We start from the raw sequence: 16,160 nt of genomic DNA, 5'->3' as shown, positions 1-16,160 counted from the left end.
TGGGTTGAAATGAAATCAAAAGAGTTTCCATCTAGACATTAGGAAGAATTTTCTAACAGAGCGGTTCCTCAGTGGAACAGGCTTCCTCGGGAGGTGGTGAGCTCTCCTTCCCTGGAGGTTTTGAAGCAGAGGCTAGATGGCCATCTGTCAGCAGTGCAGATTCTATGACCTTAGGCAGATCATGAGAGGGAGGGCATCTTAGCCATCTTCTGGGCATGGAGTAGGGGTCACTGGGGGTGTGGGGGGGGAGGCAGTGGTGAATTTCCTGCATTGTGCAGGGGGTTGGACTAGATGACCCTAGTGGTCCCCTCCAATTCTATGATTCAATGAAACAAGTCCTGTAGCAACAGAGGCTGAACTTTAATAAAGATCAACATTTTATTATTGCTTTACAACAACAAAAACAGAGGCATGTGACGCCAGTACAACCGACAGCCAAAACACAAAGAGGTGTGTGTTTTGAAAGGGGGGGGGGGAGACACAGGGAAAATGGCCGGGTGTATAGAAACACCCTTTCCCTGATAGGGTGGTTTTTTTGGTTTTCTTTGAAGACCATCCTCCCCCCCCCCCCCCCACGCACAGATACACAAAAATAATTTTACAACAAGCGGCCTCGGCATTCGATGGCTCCACAACAACACAGGAGCTGCTTCCCTTCCACACTGCCCACTTCGTAATTGTAGTCCCACGTGAGCTCCGTCCCAGCTCGGATCCGCCTGCAAGAACAAAATAGGGAAACGATGACAAGAACTAGCCCGTGGCACAGCAGCTAGTTCCTTAAGATCACAGGGAGAGGCCCTCCTGACTGTCCCACCAATTCAAGACGCCCGTCTGGTGGGCACACGGGACAGGGCCTTTTTGGTGGCAGCCCGATTATGGCACCACAATTTAAGAAAGATGTAGACAAGCTGGAACATGTCCAGAGGGCAACAAAGACGGTGAGGGGTCTGGAGACCAAGTCCTGTGAGGAAAGGCTGAAGGAGCTGGGTATGTTTAGCCTGAAGAGAAGACTGAGAAGGGATATGAGAACCATCTTCAAGTACTTGAAGGACCTGTCATATAGAGGATGGTGCCGAGTTGTTTTCTGTTGCCTCAGAAGGTCGGACCAGAACCAACGGGTTGAAATTAAATCCAAAGAGTTTCTGTCTAGACATTAGGAAGAACTGACCGGTTCCTCAGTGGAACAGGCTTCCTCGGGAGGTGGTAAGCTCTCCTTCTCTGGAGGTTTTGAAGCAGAGGCTAGATGGCCATCTGTCAGCAAGGCTGATTCTATGACCTTAGGCAGATGATGAGAAGGAGGGCATCTTGGCTATCTTCTGGGTGTGGAGTAAGGGTCACTGGAGGTGTGGGGTGGGGGAGGCAGTGGTGAATTTCCTGCATTGTGCAGTGGGTTGGACTAGATGACCCTGGTGGCCCCTTCCAACTCTATGATTTTTTGGAACAACCTCCCCGGTGAAGTCCGCCTGGCCCCCTCGCTTTCATTCTTTAGGAGACAGCTGAAGACAGTTTTTTATTTAGGACTGTATTTGACTGATTTGGTTTTTAATTACTAGCACTCCAAGGGGATGTTTTTTTCAAATTGTGACCCTTTGTGTGGTTTTATAATTGTTTAGTTTGTATTGTTTTATTGTGTTTCTTTAAAATAATCGGTAAAGTTTTATTGTAAGCCGCCTTGCGTTCCACAAGGGGGCAAGGCAGCCAACATTTTAAAAATAAATAAATAATAAAATACACCGGACTGATTCCCGCAACCCAGCTCTGATAACGGCAGCGCCAGCCTTCCTGTGCAGACCGTCCTCGCCTCTAGCAGCAGCCTCTTGCAACAGGGGAAGGTGCCCCTATTTGTGGAGCCAGGCCATAGGAGGAAGTTGTGAATTTGCTGCATTGTGCAGGGGATTGGACTAGATGACCCTTGATGTCCCATCCAGCTTACGTTTCTATGTTTCTAGTGCCAACTGTCCCATTTCTTTTTAATAGCAGCTGTCAAAAAGGGGGCAGGGGAACCGTCTTCAACAGCAGCCAAGAACCAGGAAAATCCTTTGCAATGAACGTAATACAAACAAAATAATGCAAGATTTCAGAAAATGGGCAGTAAATCCACCCAAGGCTTGCAGTGCCGGAGACAACCTCCGCTCCTCCAAAACAATCCCGTACAAGGGTGGGAAGGGAAGAGGGCTGGCCCTGAAAGAAACAGCAGCTCTTACTTGCTTGCGAAGAAAGCCACCCACGGGAAACGGAGATCGTGCGTGTCCACGAAGACGTTCTGGACGAAGAGGTTAGGACTGCAGCTATGCTGGAAAAAGAGAAAGGGAAGGGGGGGGGGGAAAGAAGAAAGCATGATTTTTAGAAACTTACAGAAAACTTACAAAAGAGGAGCCAGAGATTCATGATCTCCTTGTGTTGGCAAGCTAAGATGCTAGTCCACAGCACCCAAGAAGAAGAATGTGTTGTCAAGCCACAACCAACTCAATAGTGACCCAACAGTTCTGTTGCCATCTTCTGTAGAGGGTGACGACTTTCTTTGTTGCGTTTGGTTCTCTCTCAATGGTCCCTCCTTACTAAGCAATGTTTTAATGGCCGTTTTTATATGTTTTATGTGTTGGGAGGATTTAAAATGTGATTTTATCACATAGGTTTTGTGTAGGAGTGGGGGGGGGGGATCCAGTTCACCAGATTAGCGTCCGCCGCTCATGTGGAGGAGTGGGGAATCAAACCCGGTTCACCAGATGAGACTCCACCGCTCCAAACCACAGCTCTTAACCACTACGCCATGCTGGCTCTCATACCATGCTGGCTCTCTATCCATGGCTGCTAGTCAAAATGGATACTGGTCACGATGCAAAATTATTCTCTCCAGTACCAGAGGAGCATGCCTATTATCTTAGGTCTGTGGAACACAGGCAGGATGGTGCCGCTGCAGTCGTCTTGCTTGTGGGCTTCCTAGAGGCACCTGGTTGGCCACGGTGTGAACAGACTGCTGGACTTGATGGGCCTGGGTCTGATCCTGCAGGGCTTTTCTGATGTCCTTCTATTCTTAAAGTCAGTAAAATAAGATAGGGAGAGGAGGCTTACGTTGAGGTAGCGGCCAAGGTTGCCTTCAAGCTTGGCGTCGATGATGTAGCAGGACTCCTCACCGTCGTAGAACTGCCGCGTGTTCCTCCGGATGAGGGCATTCTCCCCGGAAGCCAGGTTGGTTGACTTGATGGCGATGCCATGGGTCGACTTCAAGGCGAAGCCCCGGGTGGACTTCACGGCCACTTGCCTTTTCACGAGCCCTGCCGAAACACAGGAAGGGGGGGAGGATCAAGGAAATGAGCCAGTTGCGGGACACGAAGGGGTCCCAGAACGAGATCGGAAGGATTGCCTTTTCCAACCAAAGTTCCTGAGCCCATTAAGGTTACTACTGTGCCAGGGTTCAACTGGTCATTCTCCCTCTACTGGGGCTTGAAGGAAGCCTCACACGTGAAGCTGCCTTATACTGAGTCAGACCATCGGTCCATCAAGACGGTACTGTCTACTCAGACTGGCAGAGGCTCTCCAGGGTCTCGGGCAGAGGGTCTTTCACATCGCTTAATGCCTGGTCCTTTTAACGGGAGATGCCGGGAACTGAACCTGGTACCTTCTGCAGTGTAGGGAGAGTTCTTGCCTGAGACTGGGGATTAGAGAAAAATAGGGAGAATGACATCTTGTGTCATATGAAATTTTGCAACTGCCTTAGGTAAGTGGGTACACTGGGGAAAGAAAAGAGAATCAAACCAACACTGGTGGTGTAGTGGGCAAGTCGTATTTGAGCCATATTTTAGCCTTAAAAAAAAGATATATTTATGCAACATCTGCTAATTAAAGTTAAAACGCCTGCCAGACTTTCCTGGCAAGAAACCTCCATGCTTTTACCTTCACAGTTCCATAGCTAGCTAGAAAGCAGATGTGGGTGAGCTGTTCCCGGGCGCGCAGCCAAATAATCTTCACTAAGCATAAACGAAGATAACGAAGCTAGAGAATTGTCTGTTTGAAATTCTGCAATGGGGGTGCTTGGCTTGCATTAGATCCTTTCCAAGGATGCTTTAAATGGCCTTTCCAAGACCTTTTCACACGTTACCATAAGTGATGGGTTTGACATTGAATATCTGATAATGTCCTTATCAGCATCAGGCCTTGTAAAGGTGTGAAACAGGTGAAAAGGATTAAAATATGTTTTGAGAACGGATTAAAATCCTTGAGAAGGTGCCATAAGTAAACCCCTAAGATTAAAGTTTCCCATGGAAAAGCCTATATAAGGGGTTTGAAAACTGAGAGAAATTGGGACACTATCCCCGGGACACACTTAGGTGCTGTCTGTAAGGGTATTCTCTACCAAACATTCTTGCCTGTTGGTTAGAGAACTCTCTTTCTAAGGGTATGATCATTGATGGGTTATGTAACCGATTTATAATTGTAACTGTACTGGATCTATATTCATTTGTTATATTCTGTTAGCTATATTGTGCATATATCTTTTCATTCTACTATTTACTGAAGTATTTTGCAATAAATAGAATTGTTTTACAATTTGAATACGTTGTACCACCACTTCCTATGGCAAGTTTATTAAGGTAACGTGGTTTTTAATAAATCACAAAATCTCACAACTTAGCCACAAAAAGCACAGCTCTGGCTACTTTGCTGTTGCTGAAACAACTTAAACTGCCCAGCTGATTGGAGCTCCAGCGGCCAATCAGACGCCTGCTGGGCAAGAGCCCCACTTGGCCCCACCCACTTTCTAAAAAACATTTGGGGGACACCAGCAAAGGTGTCGGCGGGTGCCAAGGTGCCCACAGGCACCATGTTGGGGGTCCCTGCCCTAGTATATTGCAGAGCCTACAGCCTTCCACAACTTTGGGGTCAGGAAGGAAGTTTCCTCCAGGCCAGATGGGCCAGGGATCCTGGAGGGTTGTTTTTTTGGCCATCTTCTGGGCATGGAGTAGGGGTCTCTGGGGGAGTGGGGAGAGAGATAGCTGTGAATTTCCTGCATTGTGCAGGGGGTTGGACTAGATGACCCTGGTGGTCCCTTCCAACTCTTATGATTCTATGATTGCAGAAACCTCAACGAGAACTCTATATATGGTCCAGGGGTAGGGTTGCTAACCTCCAGATACTTACTGTAGATCTCCTGTTATTACAACTGATCTCCAACTGATAGAGATCAATTCACCTGGATAAAATGGCCGCTTTGGCCATTGGACTCTATGGCATTGAAGTCCCTCCCCTTCCCAAACCCCACCCTCCTCAGGCTCCACCCCAAAAAACTCCCACTGGTGGCAAAGAGGGTTGAAATTAAATCAAGAGTTTCCATCTAGACATTAGGAAGAATTTTCTAACAGTCAGGGCGGTTCCTCAGTGGAACAGGCTTCCTCGGGAGGTGAGCTCTCCTTCCCGGGAGGTTTTTAAGAAGAGGCTAGATGGCCATCTGTCAGCAATGCTGATTCTGTGACCTTGGGCAGTTCATGAGAGGGAGGGCATCTTCTGGGCATGGAGAAGGGGTCACTCGGGGTGTGTGTGTGGGGGGAGGTAGTTGTGAATTTCCTGCATTGTGCAAGGGGTTGGACTAGATGACCCTGGTGGTCCCTTCCACCTCTATGACTCAAATATCTTCCCAGACACACTTTTTCGCCAAACGCAGGGGAATTACCGAGCCCGGAAGAGAGATTCCTCTTCCCGTCAGCCCCAGGTTCTTCCTCCGACCCGGAGGAAATTGTCTGGATGTCATCGCTGTCGTTTGCATTGCCTTGTGCTTGCCCTGAGGTGGCGCGCCCGTTGTCTCCGTCGCTGTCCGTGCTGCTCGAGAGCATCAGCACGTCCTGCCAAAGAGGAGAAACCCTCACCTGTCAGTCACTTCCCATTTCTCAAACTGTCTGAGTCCTCCTTCAATACTTGTTCCTCCCTCTCTCCTCCCCCAGCAAGCCACAACTAGGCGCGTTGTCCAGAGATTCTTGTGCAGACTTGGCCCTACACAGATCTAGGAGGAGGAGGAGTTGGTTTTTATATGCCGTCTTTCCCTACAACTTAAGGGAGACTCAAACCGGCTTACGATCACCTTCCCTTCCCCTCCCCACAATAGACACCCTGTGAGGTAGGTGGGGCTGAGAGAGCTCGAAGAGAGCTGTGACTATCCCAAGGTCACCCAGCTAGATTCATGTAGAGGAGTGGGGAAACAAATCCAGTTTACCAGATTAGCCTCCACCACTCATGTGGAGGTGTGGAGAATCAAACCTGGTTCTCCAGACCAGACTCCACCGCTCCAAACCACCACTCTTAACCACTACTCCATGCTGGCTTTCTTTACCCACAAGGAGCTGTGAGGATTTTTTGAGGAGGGGTGGTGGTGACTAATCTGATGACGGATTTTACATGCATGAAGCTGCCTTATCCTGAATCAGACCTTTGGTCCGTCCAGGTCAGTATTGTCTGCTCTGACTGGCAGCAGCTCTCTCAGGTGGAGGTCTTTCACGTCATCAACTGCCTGATCTGGGGGTGGAACCTGGGACCTCCGGCACACCAAGCACATACTCAACCACAGAGCGTGGTCTCTAGGAATCTCCTCCTCAAGAGCAAAGCCAGTACTCTTGTGGGAGGGAGGGTACCGTCACCCCCCCCCCACACGCACATGCATCCCAAATCCAAGGTTGGTCACAAGGAGGGGCCTCTGCCAGGAACCACTTTATCCACCCCCAACTTGGCTGGAGGGGAAAAGATGGCACCGCCTGTGTTAGGACCCTTTACTTCCCTTGGAACCATGTGGTGTAGTGGTTAGGAGTAGCAGACTCTAATCTGGAGAACCGGGTTCGATTCCCCACTCCTCCACATGAAGCCAGCTGGATGACCTTGGGCCAGTTACAGTTCTCTCCAAACTCTCCCAGCCCCACCGACCTCACAAGGTGCCTGTTGTGGGGAGGGGGAGGGAAGGAGGGTTGTAAGCCGGTTTGATTCCCCTTACAAAATCACACAAGTTTGGAAGAGACCACAAGGGCCATCCAGTCCAACCCCCTGCCATGCAGGATCCCACAATCAAAGCACTCCTGACAGAGTAGAGAAAGTTGGCATATAAAAACCAACACTGCTGCTGCTTCTTCTATTTCCCCCTTTCTAATTACACCAGCCCCCCAGTTTAAAAACCAGTGGCAGAATTCACAGCCAAACAGCACACATCTGAGATTAGGGGCCGTGCCAGCTAAGCGCTGGCATCTTCCCTTTTAAAATCAGGTACCAATCTAATCCCAACAGTTTTCTATCTTAATACCCAATTTTTGTCCGACCCCTTTTGGACCTCTCCCCATTTAAGCTGCTATCCCTGGGAGTATCCCGTAAGACATTTAGCGTGTCACGATTCCGGCTTGCCTCTGTTGGGAAGGCAGGAAAACCTGTCACATCTTTGGATCATCCACCCACTGCACTAAGGAGATTTACCCAGCAGAAGAAGAGTTGGTTTTAATATGCCGACTTTCTCTACCACTTAAGGAAGAATCAAACCAGCTTACAATCACCTTCCCTTCCCACAACAGAAACCCTGTGAGGTAGGTGGGGCTGAGAGAGGTCTGTGACTAGCCCAAGGTCACCCAGCTGGCTTCACCTGTAGGAGTGGGGAAACGAACACGGTTCACCAGATTAGCCTCCGCCGCTCACGTGGAGGAGTGGGGAATCAAACCCGGTACTCCAGATCAGGGTCTACTGCTCCAAACCACTGCTCTTAACCACTACACTACGCTCGCTCTCCACACTCAGAGAAGACCACCTGTCGCGTCTCTGCAAAACTCCCCACTCTGAACTGACATCTCCCCTTTGAATTGGCCTCTTCCCAATTTACTGGTTTCCTGCTTTACTTTTAGAAAACATTTCTACTCCACCTTTTTTCAAAATGTCTCAAGTTGGCAAAGACAATCAGAACAAAAGAAGAGTTGGTTTTTACCACTTAAGGGAGACTCAGCCCGGCTTACAATCACCTTCCCTTCCTCTTTGCACAACAGACACCCTGTGAGGTGGGTGGGGCTGAGAGAGCTCTAAGAAAGCTGTGACTAGCCCAAGGTCACCCAGCTAGCTACGTGTGGAGGAGTGGGGAAACAAATCCAGTTCACCAGATTAGCCTCCACTGCTCATGTGGAGGAGGAGTGGGGAATCGAACCCTGTTCTCCAGATCAGAGTCCACGCTCCAAACCACAGCTCTTAGCCACTACGCCATGCTGGCTCTCAGACAGCATCCCAGACAGAGAGAGGCCGGGCTCTGCTAAGGATGAGTAAATCTTCGATGGGTGAACCTTTCTCGCATGCAGCCAAAACTCAAGTCAAACACTTGGGTGTGCTGAGCCATCCCTGGCCAAGCGCTTACGTCTGCAGGACTCTGCTGCTGGGTGTCCATCTGCCTCCGGCGCTGATGCATGGCGGTTTTGCTGACCGGCCTCCGGATCCCTTCAGGCACCGCTGGGTTCGGGTTGTAGCCATACACCCGGCCCGAACTGCTCACCCTGGGAAGTGACAAAGGAAATAGAGATGGGGAGGTCAGTCACAGGGTGTTTCTTAGCAGCCTACTGTACCATCAGAGGGCAGCTTAGCTAAGAGATGCCAGCAAGCTTAAGCGACAACATAAGCAGGAGGTCAGAAGAAGAAGAGTTGGGTTTTATATGCCGACTTTCTCTACCACTTAAGGAAGAATCAAACCTTCCCTTCCCCACAGCAGACACCCTGTGAGACAGGTGGGGCTGGGAGAGCTGTGACTAGCCCAAGGTCACCCAGCTGGCTTCACGTGTAGGAGTGGGGAAACCAACTCGGTTCTCCAGATTAGCGTCCGCCACGCACGTGGAGGAGTGGGGAATCAAACCTGACTCTCCAGATTAGAGTCCACTGCTCCAAACCAACACTTTTAACCACTATACCACACTGCAGAACTTTCTCAGGCCTTTACAGTTACGCAAAGAAGCCGTCGATTGTGCTTTAAGCCAAGCAGATCCCTATAGATTTGAAGAAGCATTTTTTTTGGGGGGGGGGGGAGTCAAGATGACTTGGTTGTGAGGATCTGTGATTATAGGTAAAACAGCTGGAAGATGGGCAGATCCAGCCACCTTGGCAGTATCTATCAGGACAGTCTCCCAGGAAAGCCCCACTGCAATGAATAGTTTCAGGTGAGTAGCTGAATTTTTGCAGCAGAAATGCAAAATTCATGTCCAGTAGCACCTCAGAGAACAAGTATTTTCGGCGCATAAGGTTTAGAGAGTCAGAGCTCCCTTCGTCAGATACAGCGTAAGAATGTCAGAAGAACCCTGCTGCATCAGACCAATGGCCCATCTAGTCCAGCACCCTCTTCTCACACAGTAGCCAAACAGTTCCCCTGGAGGGCCAACAAACAAGGCACAGAAACCGAGGCCTTCCCTGGTGTTGCCTCCTGGCACCGGGATTCTAGAGGTTGACTGCCTCTGAATGTGGAGGTTCCCTTTTAGTCTCCATGGCGTAAGAACATCAGAAGAGCCCTGCTGCACCAGACCAGGGAGGGGCCATCTAGTCCATCATCCTGCCTTGCACGGTGGCCAACCCAGTTCCTCTGGAGGTCCACCAACAGGGTAGAGAGGCCGAGGCCTTCCCCTGATGTTGCCTCCTGTCACTGGGATTCAGAGGTTAACTGCCTCTGAACAAGGAGGTTCCCTTTAGTCACCACGGCCAATAGCCACTAACAGACCCCTCCTTTGTGAATTGGTTGTATCCCCTTTTAAAGCCATTTACAAGTAGAAATGGAGAAGACTGAGCCCCGAACGTTTCTCCCCTGCTCTAATCAAGCTGATTACAGTATGCACACTAGACCTTTGCGTCCCGACTCCCTCCTTCGCAACACCCCTCCCAACTTCTGACTTGGGATAGGACGACTCGGGGATCTCCATTCCTATTTATATCTGACGAAGCGAGCTCTGACTCTCAAAAGCTCATACCCTGAAAATCTTGTTGGTCTCCAAGGTGCTCCTGGACTTGAATCTTGCTCTTGAAATGAATAGGTTTGAATCCCCCCTCCACCCACCCACCCACACCTGCCAGCACCTAGAAAATCCTAATGTTGGTGGGGGAGGGGGACAAAATAATAGAATCATAGAGTTGGAAGGGACCACCAGGGTCATCTAGTCCACCCCCCTGCACAATCCAGGAAATTCACAACTACCTCCCCCGCTACACCCCCAGTGACCCCTACTCCATGCCCAGAAGATGGCCAAGATGCCCTCCCTCTCACGAACTGCCTGGCATAGGGAAGGAGAGCCCACCACCTCCCAAGGAAGCCTGTTCCACTGAGGAACCGCTCTGACTGTTAGAAAATTCTTCCCAATTTCAACCCGTTGGTTCTGGTCCGACCTTCTGGGGCAACAGAAAACAACTTGGCACCCTCCTCTATATGACAGGTCCTTCAAGAGCTTGAATATCAATTGAACTCTCCCTTCCAGATAGTTTTCAACATGCAGAGAGCTCCCTAGATGCCTTGCATGGCACAAGTCCAGCTTTACGGTGGGATTCAGCGAATTGCATAATGCGGAGTTAAAAAAACACACACCTAGATATAAGGAGGACTTACGGTGCTGGTCTGCTGTGATCCTCAGGTTCCTACAAAACAATGCGGGGTGGTGTGGTTAGCCAGTGTTGGTTTAAGCTTTCTTCCTACCAATTCCTTTACACCTCACATTCTCACATATCACATGAGCACATGATGCTGCTTTATACTGACTCAGACCCTTGATCCATCAAGATTAGCCCTGCCTACTCAGACTGGCAGCGACTCTCCAGGGTCCAAGGTGGTGTTCTTTGACATCACCTACTGCCTGGTCCTTTTAACTGGAGATGCCGGGGATTAAACCTGGGACCTTCTGCATGACAAGCAGATGCTCTTACCACTGAGCCACGGCCCCTCCCCAAACAGCAGCACAGACCCCTCCAGAACCTGTCTCCTGAACTGCCCCCCATGGATCCAGAAATGCAAACCACAAGGGCAGAGATATATGCAGCGACGCACCAAGAAACTTCATCGAACCGCGGGCAGTGACTTGCCAGAAACATTTTTTGCCACTGCTATATTTTTCCATGGAAAGTCTTCCCCAACGTATTTTTCTACAGGAAGTGTTTCCGGCCTATAAATTGTATTCCTTCATAACATTAATTAGTAGAAGTCCTTTTCTGAGTCCTGGAGCATCTTAGAGACCAACAAGATTTTTGGGGTGTGAGCTTTCAAGAGTCAGAGCTCCCTTTGTCAGACACGAGGGGCTGTGGCTCAGTGGCAGAGCCTCAGGTCCCAGGTTCAATCCCTGGCATCTCCAGTTAAAGGGACCAGGCAAGTAGATGATGTGAAAGACCTCAGCCTGAGACCCTGGAGAGCTGCTGCCAGTCTGAGTAGACAATACTGACTTTGACGGGCCCAGGGTCTGATTCAGTATAAGGCAGCTTCATGTGTTCATGAGTACGATGGGAGATCCCGGAGCCCTTATATGCCAGTCTCCCCACCCCCCATCTTCAGACTGGGATATAAAGGCTCAGGGATCTCCATTCCTACTCGTATCTGCCAAAGAGAGCTTTGACTCTCAATAGCTCACACCCCAAAAATCTTGCTGGTCTCTGCTACTGGACTCGAATCTCTTTCTTGATGATGGGAATTCCAGTCAAAGCAGGCAGTCCCAAAATGGTCGTTATCTTTCCTGAGGACTAGGAAGCACTCTCTCTTACGCACACAAGTGAAGTGTGCATTTTGTTTTATTTATAAACTGTAAGTAACTATGCTAAATCAGAAGATCCCAAAAGATTCACGGCATCAGAAAATGTGTGGATTCAGAGGTCCGAGAGGATGTGTACTTCACTGAAAAATTTTCCCCATCAATTCGGGTATGAATGTTTTTCTGTGCAAACTTTCCACGAGACGTGCCCAGGAAATTGTTCCCATTCAAGATCCTCTGGAAACTCTCCTCCCAGATGCTGTGCAGTGAGTCTGTATGATCCATGTAAGACTGCATGATCCATGGAGACATGCGGCCGAGTCACACACCCCTCGCCTCCCCACGATGACTGACTGGAAGGGCGGCAAAAGCCAGGCCGGGGACTCAGAACAGACGCAGCGGGCAGCCTCCATTCTGCGTGGCCACTTCGGACTCATAATGGCCTCTGATGTTCGTATTTTTAGCAGGGTGTGCTGGCTGGCTGCTCGCGGCACAGAGTTTGAGAACTATCAATTTGAGACCGGGGCTGGACTGACCGTTAAACAACTTGGAAACATTGCAAGGGGGGGAGAGGTTCTGCCCTGGGGGTGCATCGGCAGAAGGAGCCTCCGCTCCTCCCCCTTCCCACTGGGCCTGATAAGAGCTAGGGCAGGCAGAGGACCTGGGCCCTCTGCTTCCTGGTTCAGGGACGGTACCGCAGCTGTTGTTCTGACAGCCGCCTGGGATGTGCAGGGTCAAAGAAGACACAGGTGTGCCCATGGCTTCGTCCAGGATGAATTCCTTCCAGAGGAAGATGGCAGGCGGGGAGGAATTCTGGAATTTTTCCCCAGGCAACTGCAAAGGCACATCTGGGCTTCCTTCCACCTCGTGCATCCCAGGCGGTTGCCAGGGCAACTCGGGCGCTGCTGCGGACCTGGGAAGCGGGGCTCCTTCCCATCTATTCATTCGTGCATTGCAATAAGGGCTACAAAGGGGTTTTTTAAAGTGAAATTATCAAAAATTGCAGGACCCACATAACCCTATTTGTGACGCAGGCACAAGGAAAGTGTGACGTTGCGGGTTGTGCGATTTCTGCATGGCAGGAACCACGCATGGCTGCCCATGAAGGGTTCGATAAACTTCCTGCTTCGGTTCCTTGCCTGGAACAATAAAAAATAAAGACAGCCGTCAAAAGACGCCGAATGTGGCTGCGTTCAGCTTGGCAAGTCAGCAGTAGCCGCTGAGGTGAACTTAGGAGTGGAAGTTTGAAAACCCTCTCACAAAGCGGCCTCAGACTCACTCGAAATTTCTGCCTGGCTCGTAATGGGATTCATAGTTGCCCTGGCGAGTCCTCCCTGCAGCCTGTTCCCCCTTCCCTTCTTCAAGGATTTTGTTCACTTGGGAAGTGGCTCTGTAGAAAAAGCCCGAGGTGTTGTGTGTGTGTGTGTGAACCACTGGCGCTTGTTCTTAAGTTTCTCCAGGACATTTCAAGAATGAACTCAAAATGAGCTTTCCTGGGGGAACGTACTGATCTCTAGTGACAGGCTACACAGTTCAAGAGAAACAGTAAATTTTAAGAGCTAGAGTCCAGTAGCACCTTAAAAAACAACGAGATTCTCAGGATCACACACAAAGGGAGCTCTGACTCTCGAGAGCTTCTACCTCGAAAATCTCATGGGTCTCTAAGGCGCTACTGGACTCGAATCCAGCTCTTACACCATGGACCAACACGGCTACCCTCCCGGGACAGTTGCAAGAAACTTCGTATGAAACTCGCCTCTTTCTTCTTCCCCTTCATGTCTGCATCCAGTCCAAATTCCTCTTTGGTCGCGAGCCCAGCAGCCAAGGCCTTCTCGGCGTCCGCCCCTTCTGCTTTGATCGGCTTGGCCTCGGCTGCCTCGTGCATCCTGAACGAGGACCTGCTGTCGTTGTCCTGGAAGCTGTCGGACATGGAGGAGCTCAACCAGGAGGCCACCTTGTTTTTGGAGGTCTCCTCTGAGAGGGGAGGCTTGCACTGGGCAGCCTCCTCGTGGCTGACCTGCCTGGCCAGGCGGGAGCCCTTGGAGGCCGTCTCCGACAGGCCATTCTCTCGCTGGCCCCGCGTCTGGCGGCGGGTGACGTAGCTCCGCCACACCGAGCTGGTGGTGAAGTCCTCATCCTTGCAGAAGTTGTCATCGGAGCTGTCCTCGTTGGACTCCTCCGGCTCCTCGGAGCCCGAGTTATCGTCCTCGTCGTCCTTCAGGTTGACGCCGCTGCTGTCCGAGGAGCACTTGGCCTCGCTCTCGTAGCCCTCCTTCGAGTTCTCCACGCTCTCAATGTGATCCAAGTTGGCGAAGTACTCATCCCCCATCTCCAGGCCTTCCTTGTCCGCAAAATCGTCCGTCAGGATTTTCCCTGCGGAGAATCACAAGATCAGGTACCAGGCTCAAATTTGGGTGTGACGGGTGAGGACTAGGGCAGAAGAGGTCTGAGCCCATATAACTGCACTGGGGGCCAATACCAATGAACCCCGGCATGTAACCCTTAAGAAAAAGAAGAAGAGTTGGTTTTTATATGCAGACTTTCTCTACCACTTAAGGGAGACTCAAACTGGCTTACAGTCACCTTCCCCTCCCCACAACAGACACTCTGTGGGGTAGGTGGGGCTGAGAGAGCTCTTAATAAAACTGTAAGTAGCCCAAGGTCACCCAGGTGGCTTCTTGTGTAGGAGTGGGGAAACAAATCCAGTTCACCAGATTAGCCTCCGCCGCTCATGTGGAGGAGTGGGGGAATCAAACCCGGTTCTCCAGATAAGAGTCCACCACTCCAAACCACCGCTCTTAACCACTACACCACGCTGGCTCTCCAGGAGGCAGCTGAAGACGGTTTTATTCCTGGCGGCATTTAATTTATTTCAGTTCTTCTGCCAGGACAAAAGGGGAGGGGGGGAAGACCGAACCTAAAAACAAAATTGGATACCCAAAAATTGGGAGGAAAAGAACTCAATAAAGCTATGAAATATATTTATTGTAAAGCGCTTGTGCATATAATAACAAGCCCATATGGCAACAAATGCAAGTTTGATAATCTAAAACCACATGCCAAATGCTTTTTGGGCCCCCAGGCCTTCATCCGGGGTCGAGGAATTTCTATGATTAGGCTAGTTTTGTTAACATGCATTTGCTTTTGTTGTTCCAATAGTTCTATTCGGCATTTTTTTTTAAACAGAAATATTTAGACTGCATTCCTCAGATGTGTGCTTTTACAATTCAAAACATATTTTAACAACAATCTGTTATCATAGGCACAGAATCTATTTGGAACGTAAGCAGCCTTAAAATCCTTCTTTTTGACGAATAAACTTTGGTATAAAACTGTTTTTAACATATATTTTTATTCTTGATTTTTTCACCAGACATCTTTAAATACATACCTGGACTGTTATACAATCGTTTTCTCTGTTGATGTATGTGTATGTTTGCATAATATGTTTTACTAAACCACTAATGAAGGCCTGAGGGCCCAAAAGCGTTTGGCCGGTGGTTTTAGATTATGAACCTTGTATTTGTTGCCATATGGGCATGTTCTTAATATATGTAGTTCTTCTGCCCTCCAGCAGTTTTAAAGTGTTGATTTTAACGTGCAGGTTTTATGCATTTTATATATTTGCGTGTTTACATTGTAAAAAAGTAAAGGTCCCCTGTGCAAGCACTGGGTCATTCCTGACCCATGGGGTGACATCACATCCTGACGTTTACTAGGCAGACTGTTTATGGGGGGGGGGGGGTGCCAGTGCCTTCCCCAGTCATCTTCCCTTTACCCCCAGCAAGCTGGGTCCTCATTTTACCGACATCGGGATCGAACTCAGGTCGTGAGCAGAGTTTGGACTGCAGTACTGCAGCTTACCACTCTGCGCCATGGGGCTCCTGTTTACATTGTAACCTGCCTAAAATTCCTATGAGATGGAAAAGCGGCCAATAAATGTTTTAAATAAATTTACAGTTGTCTTGGCATTCTGTCAAAGTACGACATAGGATGCCATGCGCGACGCCACGGCTCCATGAATCAGGCTCGAATCAATACAGATCCCAAGACCGCACGGGCCGTCCCTGCATCCTGTCCTGAGCAGGAAAAAAATGTCAAGTCCCACCGTCAGATTCCCCAACAGAAAGAGCATTCATATTTTCCTTCTCTTGGGATGGAGAGGCTTGGCAAAGGGAACTTTCCCTCCCTCTCCCAAAATATTTATTTATTATTATTTATTTCTTTGATTTGATCCGTACCCGGCCTTCTTTCCCACCTAGAACTCGAGGGCATCCAATGAAACCGATGGGCAGGAGATTCAGGACAGACAAATGGAAATACTTCTTCACAGCAAGTGATTAAAATGTGGAATATGGCCGCAGTGTTGGCCGCAGGCCCAGAGGGATTTAAAAGGGATTCGACAGATTCGTGGAAAATAGATCTATCAGTGGCTGCCAGCCATAGTGATTAAAGGGA

The 16,160-nt window shown here is 49.6% G+C and overlaps 1 protein-coding gene across 1 annotated transcript in view; it reads right to left on the bottom strand.

Annotated features, from left to right (window-relative positions):
- Positions 1-598: 598 nt before the first annotated feature.
- The window catches only part of SETDB1 (SET domain bifurcated histone lysine methyltransferase 1), a 46,878-nt gene continuing 31,316 nt past the window's right edge, over positions 599-16,160 (bottom strand). The window contains exons 16-22 of the mRNA XM_056853543.1: positions 13,459-14,075; positions 10,577-10,605; positions 8,360-8,495; positions 5,669-5,837; positions 3,073-3,275; positions 2,205-2,293; positions 599-716 (exon numbers count right to left, since the gene is read on the bottom strand). Of these exons, the coding sequence (XP_056709521.1) occupies positions 599-716; positions 2,205-2,293; positions 3,073-3,275; positions 5,669-5,837; positions 8,360-8,495; positions 10,577-10,605; positions 13,459-14,075 (1,361 nt within the window). The remainder of the gene's footprint in view (positions 717-2,204; positions 2,294-3,072; positions 3,276-5,668; positions 5,838-8,359; positions 8,496-10,576; positions 10,606-13,458; positions 14,076-16,160) is intronic.

This window comes from Euleptes europaea, chromosome 7 (assembly GCF_029931775.1).
Source record: "Euleptes europaea isolate rEulEur1 chromosome 7, rEulEur1.hap1, whole genome shotgun sequence".
NCBI classification, from domain to species: domain Eukaryota; kingdom Metazoa; phylum Chordata; class Lepidosauria; order Squamata; family Sphaerodactylidae; genus Euleptes; species Euleptes europaea.
This window is presented reverse-complemented; position numbering and strand designations above follow the sequence as displayed.